Source organism: Syzygium oleosum, unplaced genomic scaffold (genome assembly GCF_021117445.2).
Source record: "Syzygium oleosum isolate NSW1041296 unplaced genomic scaffold, Sole_v2.1 Sole_v2.03, whole genome shotgun sequence".
NCBI lineage: Eukaryota > Viridiplantae > Streptophyta > Magnoliopsida > Myrtales > Myrtaceae > Syzygium > Syzygium oleosum.
Window position 1 is genome coordinate 19,036,806 of NW_026607487.1, and position 13,626 is coordinate 19,050,431.

General features: G+C 41.4%; 1 protein-coding gene across 1 annotated transcript; it reads right to left on the minus strand.

Moving 5' to 3' along the window:
- Positions 1–8,706: 8,706 nt before the first annotated feature.
- LOC115671705 (GSH-induced LITAF domain protein) lies at positions 8,707–11,030 on the minus strand. Its single transcript, XM_030593328.2, has 3 exons — positions 10,684–11,030; positions 9,152–9,278; positions 8,707–9,026 (listed from the first exon to the last, which is right to left on the minus strand). The coding sequence occupies exons 1-3, from the start codon at positions 10,878–10,880 to the stop codon at positions 8,943–8,945; spliced, it is 408 nt and encodes a 135-aa protein (XP_030449188.1). The 5' UTR covers positions 10,881–11,030; the 3' UTR covers positions 8,707–8,942.
- Positions 11,031–13,626: the final 2,596 nt, after the last annotated feature.

Consider the following 13,626-nt stretch of genomic DNA (forward strand, 5'->3'; position numbering starts at 1 on the left):
GCCTCTTCGCCGGCTGAGGCTAAAGAAAAAAGTTTTGATTCCATAGACGACAATGCAATACAAGTCTATCTTTTGGATTTCCATGTAATAGCAGCTCCACCCAAAGTGAATACATATCCACTAGTGGACTTAATATTTCCAATTTCTGAGCACCATGAGGCATCAGAATATCCATCCACAGTTGGAGGATAACAGGAATAACATAGAGCATAATCTTTAGCACCTTTAAGGTATCTCATCAGCCTACTGAGGGCATCCCAATGCTCTTTACTAGGATTACTAGTGAAACGACTCAACATGCCAACTGTAAAGGCTATGTTAGGTCTAGTGCAACTCATAGCATACATGAGACTACCAATCATTTTCGAGTACTTTAACTGATCGACACTGGTCCCTTCATTAGGACTCGGTCTTTTATTATAATCACATGGTGTCGCACTTGGTTTACACTCACTTTGTATCCCAGGTAGAAAGCGGTTGCTCCATATAATGAGCGGCTAAGGAGATGACTTGCCTTTCAAAGCTTACTTTCATACCAAGAATGGTATTAGCAATACCAAGATCTGTCATGTCAAATTCTTTAGCTAAAGTAGCTTTCACGTCACTCACTACAGAATGATCGGAACCAAGAATTAACATGTCATCAACATACACGCAAATGATGACTATCTTATTTGACATAGAACGATGGTAAAGGCATTTATCTGAATAACTAGACTGAAAGTCATAACTCTTTACCACTTTGTCAAATTTAAGATGCCACATCTTAGGTGCTTGTTTAAGACCATACAAAGATTTGTTCAATTTACAAACTTTGTCCTCAAGACCTTTCATGACATACTCTTCCGGTTGTTCCATGTAGATTTCCTCATTTAACTCTCCATTTAGGAAAGCTGTCTTTACATCCATTTGATGCACTACAAAGTGTTCAATAAATGCCAAAGCAAGAAGAATTTTTATAGTTGATAGATGACACACAGGTGAATAGACATCAAAATAGTCTATTCCACTCAGCTATTTATAGCCTTTAGCTACTAAACGTGCTTTGTATCGGCTATTGATCCATCACTATTCGGTTTCTTCTTCAATACCCACTTTACCTCTAGCCTTAGCCCCTTTTGGCAAATGGACTAGGCGCAAGTGTGGTTCTACGCGAGAGCTCATTTCATCATCTATGGCTTCTGCCCACAGTAGGGATTCCCTAGATCTCTTTGCTTCCTGATAGGAGAATGGATCATCCTCTAGATGGTAAGTAACAAAGTCCTCACCAAAATTTTTGGAAACTCTATCTCTTGTAGATACTCTAACTGGAACTCGTTCAACAGTCAGCTGTGGGGAATTAGTGTCAGAAGAGCTTGCTTCAAATTCTATAGGAGACTCTGAAATCATATCTGTAGATCCAGAAACATTCAAGCCATGATCTCTGAGAAACTTGTTCTCGAAAAATTCTGCATCTCTAGATTCTATCACTATATTAGTAGATAGATCTAAAAATCTATTTGCAGCACTATTTTCCGTACAACCTAGATATACACAAGTAATGGTTCTAGGTCCCACTTTAGGTCTTTTAGGATCTTATATTCTTACATAAGCAACACAACCCCAAGTCTTAAGAGTATCATATCTACAAGGACACTTATGCCATATCTCATAAGGTGTCATAGACAACTTAGAGTGCGGCAAACCTGTTTAGGATGTGATTAGCGATTAGAAGCGCTTCTCCCAGAGGAGGAAGGCATGCCGCATGTAAGTAACATGGAATTTAACATTTCGGTTAACGTTCTATTCTTACGCTCGGCAACACCATTTGATTGGGGTGAGTAAGGAGCGGTGGTTTCAAGTATTATGCCCTACGAAGCACAAAAGTCCTTGAACCCTGTCATTGTATATTCTCCTCCTCTATCACTTCTAAACCTCTTAATTTTCAAGTTGAGTTGATTTTCTACTCTAGACTTGAAAATCTTAAACTTTCAAAAACCTCATCTTTCGATTTCAACAAATAAACATGACAATATCGAGAAAAATCGTCTATGAATGTTAGTAGATATTTCCGACCACCTCTAGTAACGTAATTTATGAAGTCACAAAGGTCGAATGTATTAGCTCAAGAAGTTGTGTGCTTTTAGAAACCGACTTAAAAGGTTTTCTAGTGATCTTAGCTTTGTGCACACACTTCACATTTGTCAAATCGAATAGAAGTATCCAATGGAATGTTGTGAGTTTTAGCTAGATGTTGCATTTTCCTGTAATTCACATGTCCAAGTCTATTGTGTAACAACTTTGGATCAATCAAAGTAGAATTCATATGGTTGATGCTATCGGTATCTAAACTCAACCTATACATACCATTAACCATGAATGCACAACCGAAATAACATGAGTTAACGAGATAAAGTTACTCTACCATTCATAGTTGAAAAGGACATACCGACTTTATCAAGTAAACTCATAGATATCAAATTCTTTTTAAGTAAAGGTACTACTCTAACATGTTTGAAGTTAGTAATTTACGAAGAAAGCACCAAATTTGCGGTTCCGGCATGAGTCACCTGCCTCACCACCATTACAATTTTCTACGGTGTCTTTCACTTCTATGACCTCGGTGAGTGAGTTCATGTCATTTGTAGCATGACAAGTAGCGCCACTATCTAACCACCACTCGAGGAGACGCCGGCCTTTCCATTCTTCATCATTCCAATGAAGGCTTGAGGCTTAGATTTACTAATTAACATATTAGTCGCGGTTTGTGGTGTGTCATTCTTTGGCTTCTTTTGTAGCTTACACTCTGCTGCCCGGTGACCCCACTTTCCATAGTTATGGCACTTGCCCTTCTTCTTCCTTTTGAAGATAGTCTTTTTGGCCTCTAAGCGTGAAGAAGATTCACCTTTTGATGACTTGAACCTTTACGAGGTTTATTGGAATGTGAAACTAAGTTGGCAAGCGACTTTTGTTGTCCTTCTTGTTCCAAACTCTTCCTAGATATGTTTTGATATTCAATGTGAATATACCTCTTTAATTCATCCAGTCTCATATGTTGTTTCTGTGCATTTCGGTCTTGAAAGAACTCCATTCAGCAGGTAGCTTACTCAACACAAGACCAATAAAGAGATTATCGGATATATCGAGTTATCCTCTTTCAACCTGTTCCTCATGTTCTCAAGTTCAATTAATTGAGAGGTGATACTCGAATTCATATTGAATTTAAAGTCAAAGACCTTTTCCGCTAGAAGAGTTTTAGAGAGCCCCTCTTGTTTTTGGGCGAGCGTTCAAGTGATCCATATCTCTTTTGTCTTAAACTCACTATAAGTCATAGCTAGACGAGGATTTAAAGAGGTTAACAAGTAATCTCTACAAAAATCTTCATCTTTGTTCCATTGATATTCATCAACATCTTCGAGTGGTAGATGCAAAATCACGTCTGATAGTGTAGAATATTTCACGTTCTTTCATGCCAAATTGAACATGCAATTTTCAACCATGAAATTCGGTGACATCAAATGATTGCAGCTTGATAATATCATAGGAACTATGTTTTGCCATTTTAATCGAGCAAAGACGTAGAAAGAGTGCACCTTGAAGTCCTCGGAGCTCACAAAGTCGAATAAAGCCCCTAACCTTGGTCAAACCGCTCTGTAGAGGTGGAGTTTGCCAAAATAGACCCCAAAAACAAATCCGAGTGCCAAAAACCTTAAGATGGACTGCTCTTGTTGCTGGAAGCCAAGAAGTCGCCGGAAATTCGCTGGAAGCCGAAAAATCGCCGGAAATTCGGCGGAAGCGAAAAATCGCCGGACTTCGGTTGTCGTATCTCACCGTCCGACCTCCGTTCAATGCGAGTGATCACTCAAAACGCTCGTATCGACGAGTAGAACAAGACCCAAGTGGTTTCACCCTCTAAAATTGGCTATAATTTCTGGGTTCTTGAATCAAAGATTTTGGCCGATCCACCGTCGAAATCGAAAATAAATAATACCGCGATCGTCTCGACGAGATCTTCAAGTAGACACCTTTCTTGCTCAAATCCAACACACGAATCTAATACTTCAAGATTGTTGAAGATTATGGGTTTGAGAGAGTAGATAGTGTTTTGCTTGAAGTATTACACCGAAGACGTCAGTTTGGACGCCTCAGCGGTGATACCCAGCGTAGGTAAACCCTAGAGTTTATATGTAAGCTATTGGCTCCATATGGCCCAAAATAACCATGCTTTAAACCTATTGGGCTTGTATGTGAGCATATTATTTGGACTATATTAATAATATATCCAACAGTTTGGTCTCAATGAAATGCTTGCACGCTCGCCTTAACACGTCCATGTGGTTTCTGTCCACCTTATATATACATTTGGCCACCTCCATTTAGTCATTCCAAATTTCGAGCTAGACATCTAATTAATAGCGCACAAATAGTACGCTTCTCCCTTGTATTTAGAGGGCTTCTCTTTCATCCCCAAATCAAGGGTGGCATTCATGGCCCTTTTATATATATACTTGATGTACTTCTTGAATGATTTCCCTTACAATTTATCCGAATAGAAGATTAGGTCATGTCCTGTTGTTCCTCTTTCCTTTGTGGGTAAGTTTTCATATTTCTCTTGTTGTCGTGCCCTAGCTCTTGCCCAATATAGCCATAGCCAAGACTCGCAACACTTAGAACGAGCAGCCAAACGCATGTGGGAGAATCTGCAGAATCCTTCCTATCCTCGTAGGTAGAGGAGGCTGAGTGAAAACAAAATTATGGGACTTGATAAACTATGAATATCTTGATTCAAACTTAATTGGAACACCCAAGCCTGCACTGGTGGACGAAATGTCTGGAACTCAATATTAAACTGCAAGTCCATAGGGGTTCTTATCCATTAAACTAAACCGCAAGTGTTGGGGCGGCGACTAATCAATGAAAAGAAATCGAAAGCGACTCGACCGATATCACAGCATCATTATGGCGGATCGTTTAGTGGTAAACCCGCCAGTTTAGTCTTTAAATATTGCAAACACTGAGGTTCAGGTTTGCGCCGTGAAGTTGCTTTTCTTGACAAAAGGACAACGCGAGCTAAATGCCGAGGTACCTACATTCGTTTATATATTGTATATTCTGGGTGCTACAACGTTAATTTCTGCTCCCTCAAGCTTCAGTTTCCACCGTACTCGAGATGTTTTCTTAATTTATTAATCACATCCCACTAGCCACCTTGTATATCGATTAGCTCCAAACTATTACTTAAATCAGCAACTCTCTTTCTCTCTCTCTCTCTCTCTCTAAAGAAGAGACGAACTAGGCGCCCACAGTTTTGCATTAGACAGGGGTTTAAGTCTAATAAGAAAGCAACAAAGGCCTCAGAATATCGGTTTATGACCCTGCATATTACGCAGATCTCCTGTGTCGTCAATCACAAGAGGAATATAGTATACATGATCAGTGAATGGAGCCATAAGTGGAGGAAAAAGTTTGGAAATGATAGCACTGCATCACTGTCACATGCACGCGATATCGTCATTTTTGTCCCGCGAGCTGCGATGAAGGTAAGCCATGTCGCCGGTGATTATGGTGGATCTGGCATTCTTTATCTCGTTGGCCCATCTTTATGTCGAGAGTTTTTCTTTCAAATCGCGGTGTTCCTTACAAAAAAAACCCTAAAATTCATGCCTACCCTAGTTATATACATATGAACATATCCTAAAGACATCCGTAGATCCGAAAAACTCTTTCCCTCCTCTTAATCACACACCTCACTGATCTCTCTCTCACTCATCTGCCGTCACTGTTGCCTTCACTACCACCACAACCCCGACGAGCACTCTTCGGGAGCGTATTTTCTTCTAGGTTTACACTATACACGACATATTGAAACTAGTCTGAACAATATGCACATTCCCTTTATACGTATGTACACATGTTCTGACCATATGATAGCTTCAAATATTGATATCTAATAGGCACAACAAAATACATGTCCGATGTTCCTGTGAAAGGAAAACATGATATCATGTAATGACTACTTTCTAACTATTGCCAAGTACGTACGATTGCTATTCACAGGTTGATGAAGGAATTCATGGAATAAAAGGTTGAGCTTAGGACGCTCGAACAGCTTGCGTTCAGGAGTTTTTTGCATATGTTGATTGTCAAAAGAAAATTTGGAAGGAGGGTTAATGGGGGCAGTTTTGAGACTCAAGTAAAAGTTTGTGGTTTTTATGAGACAAAATTTTTTTAGGGTAGATTGATATTGTACCTAAAGTTGGAGTCTTTTTATGGGACAAAAATAAAGTTTATGGTAAAATTGGGATAGGAATTAAAGTTGGAGGTTAAAAAAAATTTAGAATAGAATTGTGACTAGACTTAAAGTGGAGGTTTTTTTAGGGTGTTAGGCCCTCACGTGAGACACACGTTATTCAATGGTTGAGATGGAGTGAGAATCTTTTATCAAGAGGAGCATTGCAAGCCTCAACCTGGTGCAAAAACGACACGTCGAGGCACTCCATCATCAAATTCATCCAATAGGGACATGTCTGTGACGGAGGTTTTGACCTTCTACTTTCGAGAAAAGTGTCAGAAAAGTCTTAAACCTATTGCATTGGCGCCAATCTAGTCTTAAATCATTTTATGGTACCAATTCAATCCTAAACCTTTTTGACGTGAAGCCAATTTAGTCTTTCCAACTAATTTTGGTTGGATATTGCTGATGTGAACGCCGACTGACTGGCGTTGACGTGGACAGTCTTAATAATATTTTCTTTTTTTTCCTTTTTGTTCTCTCTTTTTTTGCTCCTCTTTCCTCTAGTGGCCGACGAGGCCATTCTTGCCAGATTTGGAGAGCCCAAGCATTGCCTGGGCGAGGGTTGGCCTCACCTTGGCCCATGCGAGGCTGACCCTCGGCCAGGCTTGGGTGAGGACGGTAGAGTGACGCTTGGGCTCACCAGATTTGGGGAGGGCGGCCTCGCTGGTGCTCACCCTCGCCAGCCATGGCCGAGTTGGCCATCAAAGGAAAGAGGAGGAAAAAAAAAAAGAAAGGAAAGGAAAAAAAAGAGAGAAAAGAAGAAAGGAAAAAAAGAAGAACAAAAAAGAAAACTATTAAAATATTATTAAAAAATGTTAAGGTCAGAGCTGGCCATGCCATGTAGGCCTGCCGACATCTACGTTAGCAATATTCGGCTAAAATTAATCAAAAGAACTGAAACGGCTCTAGATCAAAATATTTAAGACTAAATTGATATTATTAAAAGGTATAAGACTAAATTGGCACCAATGGAATAGGTTTATGACTTTTTTGATACTTTCCCTTCGGTTTTCCCTTGTTGGTGGACACGTGGCTACTTGTCGAGTTGATCATCGGGGGACAATTATTTTGGAGAGAACAAACGAGAGAAAACTATCAGTTACATGCGGTGCATACAATCCATTGGATCATGAGGACTCCAATTGGGGGGGGGACTCAAACGGATCACACGTATGAAAGTGATGAAAGAGGCAACTGATAAAAGTAGAACAAATACTCAATAGAGGGCGGTTGACAAGCGCGCGGGGTTCTTGTCTCTCGCCTGGGACTTCCCTCTTTCAAACGCGAGAGTCTCGTGAAAATGAGCTACTGATTCTGCGACTTTGCCAGTTCCAATTCATCCCTCGTATTAGCTGTCCGTCCAATCCAATGAACTTTCTCTCCAAGTGCACCGGTGGTGGTGGTCGCGCGGGTCATCATCACCGTAGGAGCAAAGCAACAGGTCCGTTATGGCTCTCGACGCTATTCTTCCCGATGTGAGCTAGCTGGTTTTAATAGACCCTTCCGTTCATACTAATAAACATATGTTGATTGGACAACGTGCTTGCCAAATCATCTTGCAAAAATACGTAGATATTCGCATTCAGCACGTTGATATAGGCAGTATGCCTTACGTTGCATGGGTGCATGCGATGACTGCCATGCATTTAAACTGAGAAGTCCACTGACCTTTCGGAATTGCATGTATACAAAGATATTCGCGCCTCTAGCTGGATTCCCCCTCATATAAGATATGACTTCTCAAGCTAGTTCAAAGCATCCACTGTTTGCAAAATGTGTCTGCCATCATGATTGACTACGTACCGATTCCTTTAATTTCAGATCGCGGGGTGGCGAAAGGACATATCGGATTTTGGAAATGCACGGGGAGACTTGATGGAAACAGACTAGGCTGGCTGATAATACAAAAGTTAGCGGGACGAGACCGATTTACCAGTACATGGGTTACAGATCGGAAAGACTGCAGCAAAGAGACCAAATCTGCTCTCTTTATACATGAACATTCATTTGCAAGTATAAGAGAAGATTGAGTCACGGAAGAGGTGTGGATATTCTGGAGGATCAAAGATTCTCAAGTTCCCGAAGCCCACGTGACTTCATCAACTTTCGGCAAAATAAAATCTCCTTAATTGCAAGATAACTAAATAGATCGATCTCCAACCCTAATATATCAACTTAACCTTCACAAGTGATTTGAGAATTAGTTTATCACTTAGCTCAACTGATTAGAAAATTAGAATCTGTCAAGTGATTCAGCGACTGATAACTCTTAATGGTTTGCCTCGGTAACTTGCATCTTCTGTCTGGAAAAAGAACGATGCAGAGAGCGCATTACAAGGAAACCACGAATCGTGAGGATTAACAGGAGAAACTCAAAACCAGGAAATGATCACTGGAAATTGAGACGTGATCTCTGCTATCCGCGCTGCTAGTTTGAAGAGATAGATGCTTATTCGGGAATTGCAATCTTCTATATAAACAAAAGATCAAGTCTTTACCTTCTCACAACATGGATATTTATGGAGAATCATAGGTGCGAGTATGCGTCCCCAGGGATTCCTATAACATACATGTAGCAGAAGCATATACAGAACATCGTCCGAAAAAAGTACTGCAAGAGACATGAACAGTAATGTATTGGCAGAAGGTATATCAACGATGCGTCATATCATGCTGGCAATGCAAAGCTCTCTTGATTCCACTGTGAAGGATCCACCACAGCACAAGCGTCCGACTTTTCGAAATCAGCAACCTACAAAGGTTGATTTGTCGACATGAAAGATCAATTAAAATGCCCGACAGATTTTTACGACCGCGAGCCTGTCACCCGGTAGATTAGCAAATAAAGTGAAATCATACAGATAATTGAAGTCCAACCTTTTCTTTGCAGCTTGGGCAGTAGTGATATTTATGCCAGAGACAGTCCATTGAAGGACAAAGAAAGCAAATTCCAAGCATCATTGGCATCATGCAACCAACAACGGCTGCCAGACTAGGCTTTGATCTGGGAAACAAAACGAAACATAAGAAGTCACCACACACACCACCATCCAGTATCCAGAAAAGTCTTCCTGAACACTGACAATTCCACAGAGGTTTTCCAGTTTAGTGGAGTTTTTCAAAAGTTACTACAGAAGTTATCTGCAAACATGTGATTTCTAGGTAAACAATCAGTTGGAAATTTGGGAAAATGAACTGCCACTCGCAACTAATCTAAAGACTGCATCCGGCATATGAAATGTCCGGTTAATAGAGAACCAACTAACTATGCCTTTTTATAAAGGAGAGGAATTGATCTCTCTTAAAACACCTAACCAATAAGCATTCAAAGAAGACAGGCTATTTGCGTCGTCTAAAATCGAAATTTGCAATTTCTTGTTCTCCTCAAGAATCAAGACGACTTAAATGGGCTTCCCAGTAATAAACTTCAACTGTAAACATTAGACTGAATGTCCCATGAGAGACAATATTAGATTCCGAATGTCACATGCTATATGTATGAAAACACAGCTCTGCTACACGGGCCAACAGTTTCAGCCAAAAACCCCATGCTATTCACTCAGAGGGCATGCATTGCAGTGGCAAAGATAAGAACAAAAGACAGAACCTAAAAAAGTATTAACAATACCGGTTATAAGAACCCTACATTTTCAAACAACCAAAGTTTCGACCAAACAAAAAAAAAAGCAACCAAAGAAATGCAAGAGTATGATTCTTCGCCACTAGAGAAAGAGCAGAAGGGCTGCAGGGCCGAAACCGTGACTAAATCATACCACAAGAGAAGGGGAAAATTTGGAGTCCTCCAATTCAGCTCGTTCAAGCATAGGTTTCTGCCATCGTCATCGTCATAACCTCCGCACGACCACCACCAACCACCACCTCCGTTCGTCGATACTACCAACACCCTCCCACCACCAACAGCCTGCCATCACCGTCATCTTTTACAATATCGGACCTTCACCTCCAAGGCCATCAATCGACCAAATTTGACCATTATAGGATGCAATCCATTGTCACGGGTTAGTACGAGACCACCCAATTACCTTCGTCGTTTTTTGGTAATGCCCAAACTACTCAACTCCAATTTGCCGAATTACAAAGTGTCAAAAAGTAAAATTTGCAAATTCCAATAGCAAGAACACGCGATTCTCGACTGCAATTCGAGGAATCCAACTCCAGTTGGATTCCGCGTCCATACAACCAATCGTAAACAGAAGAGAAACCACGGAGGAAAAAGTCAACGAAAGCTCGCGTTGCGACGACGCGGGAATCACTCGACACGCAAACTATGAACAAGATACCCAAACCTCGCCTCTCAAAACCATCAGAAAGAAGCCCTAGCCAGAAGCGCGAGCAATTAAGGGGCGAGAAAGAGGGCGGCGAGAGAGAGAGGGAAGCGGATGAGTTACTTGACGGTGGTGACCCCGGAACCGCCGCAGTAGACGCAGCTGAACGGAGCGGGGGTGTCCCGGTAGATCGTCTGTTGGATCGGGATCCCCTTCGGATCCCCGAAGATGGCGTGGGGGGGTATCATCCCGGCCTGGTAGGGGTTCTGCGCCGCCGGGTAGTACGGCACTCCGATGACCGGCTCCTCCTTCTTCTCCATCGCGATCGCCGGCGATGCGCCGCCGCGGGGGATCGAATCGAAGAGAACTTCGCTTCCGATCGCTTCGGTTGGGACTCCTCTTCTTCTTCTTCTTCGTTACGACGATGGCGTCAGTTCGCTCCCGAAGAAGGCTTGACCCGCCATGGATTTAGATGGGGGGAAGACGGACCAAACGATGGGGGAGGGGTGGAAATGACCGAAAGGTCCTCCCCGGAGACTTTCCTTCTGAGCGGTGATGGTGATTGGTCAGCGGTCGCACGTCTAGAAAACTGGGAACATTTTTTTTTTTTGTCGAAAACTAGGAACATTTCATCGCCGTATTTCTTCCTGTTTTTGGGATAATGACACAAACAGTCCCTGAACTTTGGCTCAACGTGCAATTTGATCCATGAACTTTTAATTTGTTCAATGTAATCCTTGAACTTTAACCCAATGTTCAATGTGGTCCCTGAACTTTCAATTTGTTCAACCCGGTCCTTGAACTTTTGGTAAATATTCAATTTAGTCCCTGAACGATATGAAAATGTACAATATAGTCCCTGAACTTGAATTAATGGAAGGACTACATTGAATATATTTAAAAAGTTCAGGGACTATATTGAACATGTACCAAAAGTTCATGGACCATATTGAATAAATTGAAAGTTTAGGGACCATATTGAATATTGAGTTAAAGTTCAGGGACTACATTGAACAAATTAAAAGTTCAGGGATCAAATTGCACATTGAGTCAAAGTTTAGGGACTGTGTGTCATTTTCCCCCTCTTTTTTCCTTAGATTTTTCTCATTTTTCTAGAAAGCTCGTCGTTAACTTCACGCCCGAATGGTCCCTCCCAAAATCAGACTTGGCGCGCCACAATTTCCATAAAGGCTACGAAAGGACAGAGTGACATGATTTAAGCATAGGAGGAAAAATTACGCAAGTGGCGTTCGACAACGTCGCTTGACTCGTCTACGAATCTTTAATTTGTTCAATATTGATCGAATATGCAATGTCGTCTTTGAATTTTTAATTTGTTCGGTATGGTCCCTTAATTTTGATCCAACATGTAATGTCATCCCTGGATTTTTAAACGTATTTATGTAGTTTAGGAATTACACCAGACATTTATTAATAGTTCACGGGCCACTATGAACGAAATAAAAGTCTAGAGATAATATTGTATATTGGGCCAAAGTTTAAGAACTACGTTATACAAATTAAAAATTCAGGACAACACTGCACGTTGGATCAAAGTTCGGTGCCATTTGTACCGTGTGTGATATTATCCCTCACCATAATTTCCATAGACGTATAATAATTTATCCCATCTCTCTTGCGTATCAAATTTCGAATTTGACTTAGCGCAGCGTTGGAGTGTGGTGCTTGTTGGGGTCACGTTCATGCGGGCTAATGCACCACGGACTGTTCTAGTCTTCTTTGCTTTTGAGCCCGTCGCGACGATGAGCAATTGAGTTTTGAGCGGTTTACCCCGGCCTGATTCGGGCCCAACTTAAGCCCATTATAATATTGGGCCAAGTTCCAGCCCATCGTGCTCTCTTGAGCAAGGCCCATCACGTACCAGCCGCCGTTCCTATCCTTTGCCAAAACATTGTCGCACATCAATCGCATCGTACCGACTACCAAGTCACATGTCCTTAGCTTTTCTTATTTGCCAATTCATTCCCACTACCCTACGCCGTCGAAGGTGTAGAGAGAGAGAGAGAGAGAGCGCGCGAGCGTGCCACCATTGGAACGGCGGCGACACCGTCGTTTGCTTTCTTTAATAAGTAGGTAAAGAGGAGATTTACACCGACTTTTAGAGGGTATTGGCAAAAGTCTCTGGTATCAATCGCAGGAGCTTGTGTAGATCGTTGGACTCTGATCACAATTAGCCGAGGGTCGTGCACCGTTCACGATCGCTGTTTTAGAAGTTCGTAAACGTCGGACACGAGCTTGGATATGCACCGGAGTTATGTCGATGTGTAATAATTTCGTAAGCATCGACTAATGGCCGTTTCGAGGAAGGAAGTTCCTATTGATTAGTCATATTATCGGTGTGCAAGAGCCTTCGTGATAGCAATAGCCTATGATGTGCTTTCTTCATCTAAAAGTAGGTCATGCATAATTTTCTAGAAATGCTTGAATGTAAAGTAATAGGTACAGAGCGACATCGGACATACCTCGAGCTTCAACCCCAAGTGCCAACTGCCGAGGTGGTGTACGTATGGAGCTTTGAAACCGGTTTTATAAGTTGATTAATGAAAGGAAATTGGCACGAATGATTCTTAAACTTTGGCTCAATGTGTAATGTGATTTTTAGATTTTTAATTTATTCAATGGGGTCTCTGGAGTATTGATAAACGTCTAATGTAGTCCTTTCATTTGCCCAAACAACAAATCAAACGTTATTTGATGACGTGAGCTATTATGTGTTGAGTTGAATTTGTATAAATGATAAGTTAACATGTCTATATTTTTATCCATCTACTTTAGAAAAAGAAAAAAAATTAGGGCGTTAACATGTCTATTGTTATTTGATAACGTGAATTATTATATCTTGAATCGAGATGAATTTCTTATGTAGATAATCCGCTGTAACTTTTATTTTTGTCCATCATTCAAACTTAAAAGGTTGAGTGTTCGAATCCCGAGCGCCGCAGGGTGACTTAACCGGTGGCACGTGTGTGGTGGCTAGCACGTGTCGCCCCCAGGGTTTACTCCCCGGCTGTCGGCCGTGCGGGGGTTCCCTGGGTTACCAAAAAA

Coding starts and splice junctions, on each gene's coding strand:
- LOC115671705 (XM_030593328.2), bottom strand. CDS start 10,880: ATGGAGAAGAAGGAGGAGCCGGTCATCGGAGTGCCGTACTACCCGGCG. Junction 9,279..10,683: donor TCCGGGGTCACCACCGTCAA/GTAACTCATCCG, acceptor TTTGTTTCCCAG/ATCAAAGCCTAGTCTGGCAG. Junction 9,027..9,151: donor GCCCAAGCTGCAAAGAAAAG/GTTGGACTTCAA, acceptor CAACCTTTGTAG/GTTGCTGATTTCGAAAAGTC.